This window comes from Alligator sinensis, unplaced genomic scaffold (genome assembly GCF_000455745.1).
Source record: "Alligator sinensis unplaced genomic scaffold, ASM45574v1 scaffold802_1, whole genome shotgun sequence".
Taxonomy (NCBI): domain Eukaryota; kingdom Metazoa; phylum Chordata; order Crocodylia; family Alligatoridae; genus Alligator; species Alligator sinensis.
This window is the reverse complement of record NW_005841918.1, coordinates 209,397-219,266: the sequence shown is the minus strand read 5'-3', so window position 1 is coordinate 219,266 and position 9,870 is coordinate 209,397. Positions and strand designations below refer to the sequence as shown.

General features: G+C 47.2%; 1 protein-coding gene across 1 annotated transcript in view; it reads right to left on the bottom strand.

Annotated features, from left to right (window-relative positions):
• DYNC2H1 (dynein cytoplasmic 2 heavy chain 1) overlaps positions 1–9,870 on the bottom strand; it is a 430,803-nt gene that overhangs the window by 411,550 nt on the left and 9,383 nt on the right. The window contains 5 exon segments of the mRNA XM_014517608.2: positions 2,733–2,831; positions 2,945–3,097; positions 5,540–5,635; positions 7,512–7,707; positions 9,213–9,388. Of these exon segments, the coding sequence (XP_014373094.1) occupies positions 2,733–2,831; positions 2,945–3,097; positions 5,540–5,635; positions 7,512–7,707; positions 9,213–9,388 (720 nt within the window).

Genomic DNA, 9,870 nt, shown 5'->3' with positions numbered 1-9,870 from the left:
GGTAACTTTAGACCAGTCAGTCTTACCTCTATTCCTGGGAAAATGCTAGAGAAAATGATCAAAGAACACATTTGTGCAGGCCCAGCAGGGCAAACGATCCTGAGGAGAAACCAGCACGGGTTTGCCACGGGTAGATCCTGCCTGACAAACCTTGTAGCCTTCTATGACCAGGTCACACATTGCCTGGATGCGGGAGTCGAGGCTGATGTCATCTTCCTGGACTTTAGGAAGGCCTTCGACACAGTTTCACACCCTATCCTCATTGGGAAGTTAGCAGACTGTGGAGTAGACACCTACACGGTCAGGTGGGTGGCCAACTGGCTTAGGGACCGCACCCAGAGAGTGGTGGTGGATGGTTCCTTCTCGGCCTGGAGGGAGGTGGGCAGTGGGGTCCCGCAAGTTTCGGTCCTTGAACCGATATTATTCAATACCTTCATCAGCGATTTGGACGAGGGCGTGGAGAGCACCCTCTCCAAGTTCGCTGATGATGCCAAGTTATGGGGCAAAGTTAGTACACCGGAGGGCAGGGAGCAGATTCAGGCTGACCTGGACAGGTTGGATCAATGGGCAGAGAGAAATAGGATGCAATTTAATAAAGATAAATGTAAGGTACTCCACCTGGGAAGGAGGAACCCCCAGCACACCTATAGGTTGGGGAGTGTCCTTCTCAGCAGCTCAGAGGCAGAGAGGGATCTTGGAGTCATAACTGACTCCAAGATGAATATGAGCCAGCAATGTAACGAGGCCATCAACAAGGCCAATCGCACCTTGTCGTGCATTAACAGGTGCGTGACTAATAGATCAAAGGAGGTGATGCTCCCCCTCTATGCGGCACTGGTCAGGCTGCAGTTGGAGTACTGTGTCCAGTTGTGGGCACCGCACTTCAAGAGGGACTCGGGGAATCTCGAGAGGGTCCAGAGGAGGGCCACTCACATGATTAGTGGCCTTCGTGATAGACCCTATGGAGGGAGGTTGAGAGAGCTGAATCTCTTCAGCCTTCACAAGAGACGGCTGAGGGGAGATCTTGTGGCCACCTATAAACTTATTAGGGGAGGTCAACAGGGAATAGGGGAAGCTGTGTTTACTAGGGCGTCCTAGGGAGTGACTAGGAATAACGGGTGTAACTAGTTGAGAGTGGATTTAGGTTAGATATTAGGAAGAAATTTTTCACAGTAAGGGTGGCCAGGATCCAGAATGGGCTTCCAAGAGAGCTGGTGCTATCACCTAGCTTGGAGGTCTTCAAGAGGAGGCTAGATAGTCACCTGGCTGGGGTCATCTGACCTCGGTCCTCTTTCCTGCCAGGGGCAGGGGGTCGGATACGATAATCCATTGTGGTCCCTTCTGATTCTACAATCTATGAATCTATGTGATATAGGTGGTGCTGGGTACCAGGCGGCTGTGCTGCCCCACACTATTGAGGAGCTCGGCCAGGAGAGCCCTGAGTGCCCCGCCTGCCACTGCTGCTGCAGGGAGGCTGTGTGCTGGGGGTGGGGTGGGCAGGTGGGGGACCCACCCCTCCCAAGAAGCCCACCACCCACACAGTCCCCCACACCTCCGAACTACCCCCACAAAGGACCCACTCACATACCCAGCCACAAACCCCACACCCCCCAAACCCTCGCAGAAGCCCCAAATGCCCCCACAAACCTCACCCCCACAGACCCTATACCCACCTATAAACTCCACCCCAAATCCCATATCCCCACCACAGATCACACCCTGTGTGCCCAGCCACCAAACAGGATGGGATGGGACCTGCTGGCAGGAGCTGCGGCTACAGAGGCAACTGCCACATTGCAGCCCTGCCCCATGCCCACACCAGTGCTGGTCCATGCCACCCCAAACTTATATGTGAAACTAAAAATCTAGAAGAACGCACTGTATTTGAAAGCTTGTCTAACTCCATCCGAACCATGCAATCAGTCCAATAAATAATATCAGCTATAAAATCCTTGCCCCTCACATAATTCGAATATGTAAAATTCATTAGCTCGTGATAAAGAAAATACAGGAAAAAAATAGCTTCTTTATTCACCTGCAAACATCTGACCGCAGTATTCCAGTCTTCCATTTTTACACTAGAAAATGCTGAGAATATCATATTCATCTAAGATTGAAGCCCATATATTGCAAAGACAACATGTTCCTACTGATTTAAATATGTCAAAAAAGCATTTCTTACTTTGCAGCAGGGGTATCTATCAGGCCTGCCAGGCTGCCAGGGAACCACTGGACATTGGGAGTGTGGCCTGCCACAGAATCTGGGGCACTTGGGCTCTAACAATCAGGGGCAGAAGGGCAAGCAAGGACTGATACAGCTCTGGTTGCCTTCCAACCACTTTGCCCATTGCCACTACCACAGCACAGCTTCCTGGCTGCCACATCCATGGTGGAGCTACCACTGCCACCGCCACCTGCCCTGGTCAGAGCTGGAACTGCCACCACCACATGCCCCAGATTGGAGCCAAAGCTGCTTCCACTACCACATGCCCCAGTACTCCACTGGTAGCCTAGAGGGCCAAATAGAAAACATGATAGCTGTTTTGCAAATCATTATGTAAAATGGAAGTGTAATTCTAATTTTAAACTGCACATAAATATGCTATTCTGCTTTAGAAAAATATGTTTTTGACACTAGTTTTGTATCATTTGCCATTTTACTAGTTCTTCTTAACTATTACCGAAAAAATAAGAAACTTTTCCCAGACTACAATATAATAATGAAACCATACCTGCATCTCAGCACTGGTGAACCCACTTCTGAGTTCCTGTAGTCCATCCTTCCAATGCTGCTGATGCCGAAGTAGATCGATATTCATCAGAGCAATAACCTGTTAAAAATATTTTAGTATGTGCTATTATGTTAGTTACTGCTGCCAAAATAGATGAAAGAAAGAAGTTAAGTTGCACAAAACATTATTTCCATTTCATTATTAAAACTTACTTTTTCAATAAAGCTAGTGTGCCACTTCCTTAGTTTTCTGTTTTCAGTGGAAAGCCGTTCAGCAGCAGTTTGGAGTTTTTGGATATATGCTTCTAATTCTTTGGGATTATCCCAAGTTATCTGAGTCTTTTCCCCAGAACCAACTTTTGAATGCTTAAAAAAGGCAAATGAGTAAGATTTAATGACAAATATAAAAAAAGATGTAGCTCTAGATATTTTGCCATTTAAACCATTATAAAGGGCAAGATTGGAAGGAAATTGTAACAGAAACTGGATCTCCTTCCCTTTTGCTCCAGTGTTCTGGAGAGAGAATAAACTATCATAGTTTACACACCACACTATATATACCATGATACACCAGTATAACTACACTACTGGGTGTATTGGGATAATCAAGCCTCTACTCTCTGCCCATCTACCACTAGGGACAGAGGGTATTGCCCCTCAGCAAAGCCTGCCTCTACCTGAACACGGAAAGCAGAAGTAAAGTGTAAGGCACCTTATTCCCACTTTGTTTTCTTATACTTCTGCATGGGATGAATGATGAACTGGCTCACAATTATTTACTTCTCTAAATTTACATATTCTCCAAGAATTAAGTGACTGTTTAAAACTACACTGTAAACACTGTAGTTTCAGATACTCTGACTTTAGTTTTATTCAGAAGACATAGACATTTCTTACGTTTTTATCTTGTTTTTTGAATGTCTTGCTACATCTGTAACATAGCAAATGAACCATGCGTGAATTAGATTGTGAACACAGAGTTGAATAAAGGATACAACATAGAACTCACAGTCCAAAGAGGGGAAGGTAGAGTAGCTTTAAGCTGCTTCTGAGCTGTCCTGATCCTGCACTATGCTGGAGATTAAAGAGACAGTCCCCAGGGAGACTATCAGCACACCTCTCAAAGACGTTGTATGAAGCATAAATTAACCCAGAATCTCCTCAGTTCTATGCATGGAAGCCCTGTCCCAGTATGGGTCCTGGCAGATGTTACATTTATTGTGCAATTGGTGTGTTAACTGCATGATATATTGGATCAGGATCTTACAGCTGCACCTCCAGAAATGTAATATACCTCATCCAATGCACCAAATGCCCTGATGGAAGATATGTAGGAGAGACCAAACAACAACTGCGCACCAGAATGAACGCACACCGGAAATCCATCAAAGACAGAAACACTCAATTACCGGTGGGGGCACATTTCTCACAGGAGGGCCACTCTCTCTCCAATCTCTCAGTCCTGATCCTCAAGGGAAACTTACACAGCACTTCCCAAAAACGAGCCTATGAGCTCCATTTCATCAACCTCCCGGATACTAGAGATCGTGGACTAAACATAGACATTGGATTTTTGATACATTATAATCTGCCTGGCAACTGACTCCCCAGCCCAGCCCCTGGCTTCTTTACTTTTCATTCCATCCAGAAAGAGCACACACCAACTGCTGAAGCGTCCTTAGCCTGACGAAGGGTTTTTGAACCCGAAAGCTTGCTTAATAACTATTCTCCAACCATCTGGGTTGGTCTAATAAAAGATATCAAATTCACCCAAGGAACCTTGTCTGCTTGTAACATGCCACACATTCAGACAACTTATGGTGTGATGAAATGGGAAACCAGTTATTTACTGTGGGACATCTTTGTGGCTGGTTTTTATCACACTTCCGTGTGAACATATGGCATGCAACCGGCATCAGGCTGTACACAGTGGCCTCAAGGTGGCCTGATGCTCAGCTGCATACACCAGGGTGCACGCAGCTGCCTCCATGGAGCCGCTTGGTACCTGGCTTGCATGCATGCTGCTTCTGGACTGAGGCTTATACAGCTGTGAACTGGACAACTTCCAGGTTCCCAGCTGTATACACGGTGCCTAGAAATGGGGACTGGGGAGCTCCCTGACCCCAGCTATATGCAAGTTGCTTCTATGCATGCAGCTGCAGACTGGAGAGTTCTCCTGTCCCCAGCTGCATGCACCCTGGCACCTGCAGCCACCGTCGGAGGCCATCTGGTCCCTCCCTATATGGAGGCAGCCCACTGGCTGCTTCCTACATTGTTTGCACTGGGGAAATGTATATAGGGATTAGGACCTCTTTACAGCACTCTGTCCTTTTTCATATTCTAATGGCGCTGAAGAGAGGATGAGGATGTCACCCTGACTATAACCTGTGTGTGTGTGTGTGTGTGTGTGTGTGTGTGTGCGCGCGTGTGTGTGCGCGTGCATGCGTGTGTGTGCGCACGTGTGTGTGTGCGCGTGTGTGTGTGTGTGTGTGGCCAATGCATAAGCAGGCAGGTGCATTCTGCCCTAGCTGTAGCTTCCAACTGGTTTTAAGGGCAATCCCCTAGAAAGAACATTATAGTAATCCTATATGGAAATTAGAAAGAAATAACTGGTCTCTAAAGGATTCTATCAGAATGAAAGTCATAACCATCTAACTAAGTGCTCATGGAAAAGATGTTCTCAACCATCACTGGAAGGATACACTTAAAAAAGCCTCTAATAAGTAATCACAGAATGAAAACAGAGTATTACACACCCACACCAGTCGCATTGCCAAAGATTAAAACAACAAAAAGGAATCCCTTTACCTTAATTATCTGTTCAAATGCTAAAGCAGACTGTAACATCATTGGCTTCTGACTCTGAATCATTTGTTGATCAATAGAATTGTAAAAATGTGCCACCTATAACATTGAGAAATAAGAGTTACAAATAAAAAAGTATTTCTATTTATATGCTAATATATTTTCATACATATAGCACTGCCTATCCCAATCATTTCAAGATATAGGCATTATCAACATAATTAACGTCAATAAAGGCACTAACAAATGAACAAGCTATATCTACTGAAAACCATGGGCATGCATCACCAGTTCTGTGGTAGACATTTTATGTGCTCACTCATGTCCACATAGTTCCACACAGGGGAAGCTAAACTATAGAAACTTAGTCCTGTTTCATTCACAGGTAAGCTGCTCAGCTTTAGTTTTCATTAACAGTAGAATAATAGAACTGAACACATGAAGCAGTTACCACAAAACAGATGAAGCATGATATGTCACACTTCCTTTAACTCAATATATGTTTTTCACCTGCCCATATCCTGGGATATTTGACAACAGCATAGTACTTAAAACATACATATCAAAATATACGATCCTGTTTCCATACTGGTGTACACTACAGAGTCTCAACTGGCATAGCTAGGCCAGCATAGCTATATCAAAGGCCCTCCCCCCTATTCTGTATATACATTGTCAAGGAAAGGGATTCATTTGCCAGAGAAGCTATGCCATTTTCCAAGACAACCTAAGACACATCTGGCCCACAGTGGATCCCTTGGCCCCTCCAGGTGACACTAGGGCACCCCCATCTCGTGCCAGCCCACAGTTCACCCTGAGATGTCTGCACGGCAGCGGCAAAGCAGTACACCACAGGGACAGTGGCAGAAGCCTCAGTGAGGGTGCTGCGCCCAGGGCTGGGGCCAGAAGACCAGTCTCCATGGAGACCACAGATGACAGGGTGGGAAGCTACATCCAGGATCTTAACGGGGCTCCCACCACTGCCACTTTCCCTATACCACTCTGCCCTGCACCACTTCACTCTATGCTTAGCCGGCATGGCTGGGGGCTCCCGCTACTAGGCGGGCACCCCAAGATAAACTGCAGGTAGGCACAGGACAGGGGTGCCCCAGCGCCACCCACATCCTCCAGCCCCAGCCCAGTCCTGACTGCTGCAAGTGGCAGGGCATAGAGTCGCCTTTGAGTCCACCCCCCCACCCTCCTGTCTGTGGGCTGCACACTATGGGCCAGGGGGAGAGGATGGGTGAGGGGAAGGAGACTAAGATCCTCCCAACACTCCCCCGCAGGGCTTGCAGCCCTCCTCTCCCTCTTGCAGGTGCTGCAGCCCCCCAGCAAGACCCAGTGGTGGCTTCCAACTCTGCTCCACCCCGTGTTGTTACTACCCCAAGATCCCAACCTCATCCCCAGAAGTAACTCCAGCTGTGCAGGCAAGGTGCACAGGGAGCTGCATCCATTCTTGGGGCTGGGATCATGGGGCAGTGACCACGTGGGGCTGGGGTGGGGCACAGCTGTGATCCATTCCCTGTTGCAGGGATATGCAGACACTGGAACATGGCTCTGACCTGACCACAACCCTGCCCTGTGATCCCAGCCTCACCCTACCCTCCAGCTCCTGAACACCACTGCCTGGGGCCCCCATTCCACATAAGGAGTTTTGGTGAGTTGTAGCGGGGAAGATGGGGGCGTGCAGAGGGTGCTGACCCGGACTGCAACAGCTCACCAAAACAGACTGTGTGGCCCTCTGGCCCAAATAATTGCTCACCCCAACCTAACCTAACAAAAAGCACTCTGTCAGTAGAGCTCCATCCACACCATGGGTTTTACAAGAACTGCCATGTCAGGTAAAGGACTATGATTTTTTCACACCTCTGATAAAATTGGCTTATTAGCTTGATAATCAAATAGAAAGATTATGATCTAGAAATATTTGATTAATAAGATACAGAAATCAGTAGATAGTGATTATGGTTTATACCTGCTTAAGGATAACTGCTTGTTTGCAGAATTTTTGTGCAGTGTTTGCAACTTGCTGTATTTTAGCAGGAATAACAAAACCAAGTGCTGCCAGCTGACGAACTTCTCTTAGGAGAGTCACTAAACGATCAGAATAATGTATTTTTAGTGATCCATCAGAATGATCCAGTTCCATAACAGGACTGCTAGCTTGTATGCTAAATCAAAATGAAATATTGAAAATTATTAACTATAATTTGTCATGCATCCTTTTTTAGTTGTATTCTGAACTGGCATACAATAACCAAATTCCAAAATGCTGCATCCAATTATATGTATTACATTTTTCCCACCCAATTTTTTAGCAAACAGTATTTAAAGTTGTCCAGCTCCCAGAAAGGTAAAGACTAGGGCCAGAAAAAGCACTTGCAACATACTTTCAGATATTGAGTGGGGGTTAGGTGCCATGGGAAGCAGCGGGCAGAGGGAAGCAGGGATGGCAGTGGGGGCTGCAGGAAGCGGCAGCAATGTAGGGAGCAGCAGTGGCCACAGAAAGTGATGTTGGCCCAGGGAGCAGCTGGGGGAGTGGTGGGGTGAATGACAGGCCACAGGAATCAGCAGCAATAAAGGCACTAAGGAGGCACTTTATTGCTCCTTAGCAGTGGGGGAAATGACGGAGACTGCAGGAAGCGGCAGTGGTGTGAGGAGCAGCAGGGGGTCTGATGGGAGCCGCAGGAAGTGGCAGCAGCGCAGAAAGCGGCACTGACAGGGAGCAGTGGCAGCAGTGGTGGTGGCTGGGAAGTGGCGGTAGCAGTAGCGGGCAGGCCTGCGGGAGGAAAAGCAGGGAAGTAGTGGGGGAGTCGTGGCAGTGGGTGGGAGTGCAGAGCCCGTGCCGGTGCCCTGGGGTTCATGGGGACCCAAGGTGGGGCAGCAAGAGCCTGAGCACAGGGTCTGCCTGGCTGCATCGTGTGAGACTTACACACAGCCCATGAGAGCTGCATGCGATGGAGCCAGCAGCCCAGCTCCGTCTATCTCTCTCTCCCGCCCTACCCACCATAACCCCATACCTTCCCAGAGCCCAGACCCCCACCACATATCACACACCCACTCACCCTACCCGCACCCCACCACACCCCAACCATACCCCCACATACACCCCCTGACTACCCACACAATATACAGCAAGACTGTATTTTGAGCTATTATGCAATCACCTCTACATACACTTCGCAAACACATAAATCATTAAAAAATTTTTTAAATTTTTTTTATTAAAATAAGTTACAGTGATGTTTTATTTTTTTGTATATGATATGGATTTTTTTCTGGTTTCAAGATTGCAGCACCCTCCTTCCCAAAAGGAATACTTCTGGGACAAGGGGAGAGAGATCTGGTGGTGAAGGTCAGGGGCAGGGGGGGGGGATGCATGGGACTTCCGGCCCCAGTATGGCAACCGGGGGGCAGGGCAACTGTCAAGGGGCAGGGCTACTCATGAGGATCTCGACAGCTCACCAAGAATAGGTAAGCTGCCCTCCACTCGAAATAACTGCCCGCCCCCCCAATCTATAACAATAAAATGACAATGAATTGATTTATTTCTCAATTAATTTTTTCTTCTATAGCAGAGCACCATTCTCCCTCTCTCTACTAGCTCTTTTTAGATTATACCATTATGCCAATTTTGAAACAACATTACTTTTTTTTTAAATATTGTTATACTTACCACAGTCCCGACCTGGGATCTGACAATGTTGTCTGAATGTCCCTGGACCAATCGTCAAATTGATCTTGTTCATATAATTTAAGCTGTTCTAAAAGATTATCTGCATTTCTTCGAAAAGATCGAAATCCAGACAAGTCAGACAGAAGAGCTTCTGAGATCCTGATAGCATCATTCACCTTAAACAAAACCCCATTAGACAAATATAAGCTAAAGGAGGCATGAATTTCTGAATCTTCTGAATTTTCACTTTTCCTTTTAAAGGCTACTACTAATAATAAAGATTAATAATTACAAAACATAAAACATAAAAGACCCACTGATATAACCTGAGCTTTCCAAGAGGGGATTCTTTTGAGAGAGCATACCAGTCTTCAAAAAACATTTCTGTGCCCCCTCTGAGACCCACATAATGTATGTCAGAGTCCCTGACCTTTGTTTCCTTTGCACCAGAAGTGTCCAACTCACACCAGGCTGGTCCCAGACTGTAGGGCAGGAGTGGGCAAAATACAACCTGTGGGCTGAATCCAGCCTGTAGAGGGTCTTTCTCTCACCTGCAGTAGGTCCCTCAGTCCCAGGTGGTGGCAGCTCCTTCTGGCTGCCACCACTGCTAGCCCCAAGCCAGTGGTACCAGCGGGGACCCGCACCATGCAGCACTGAC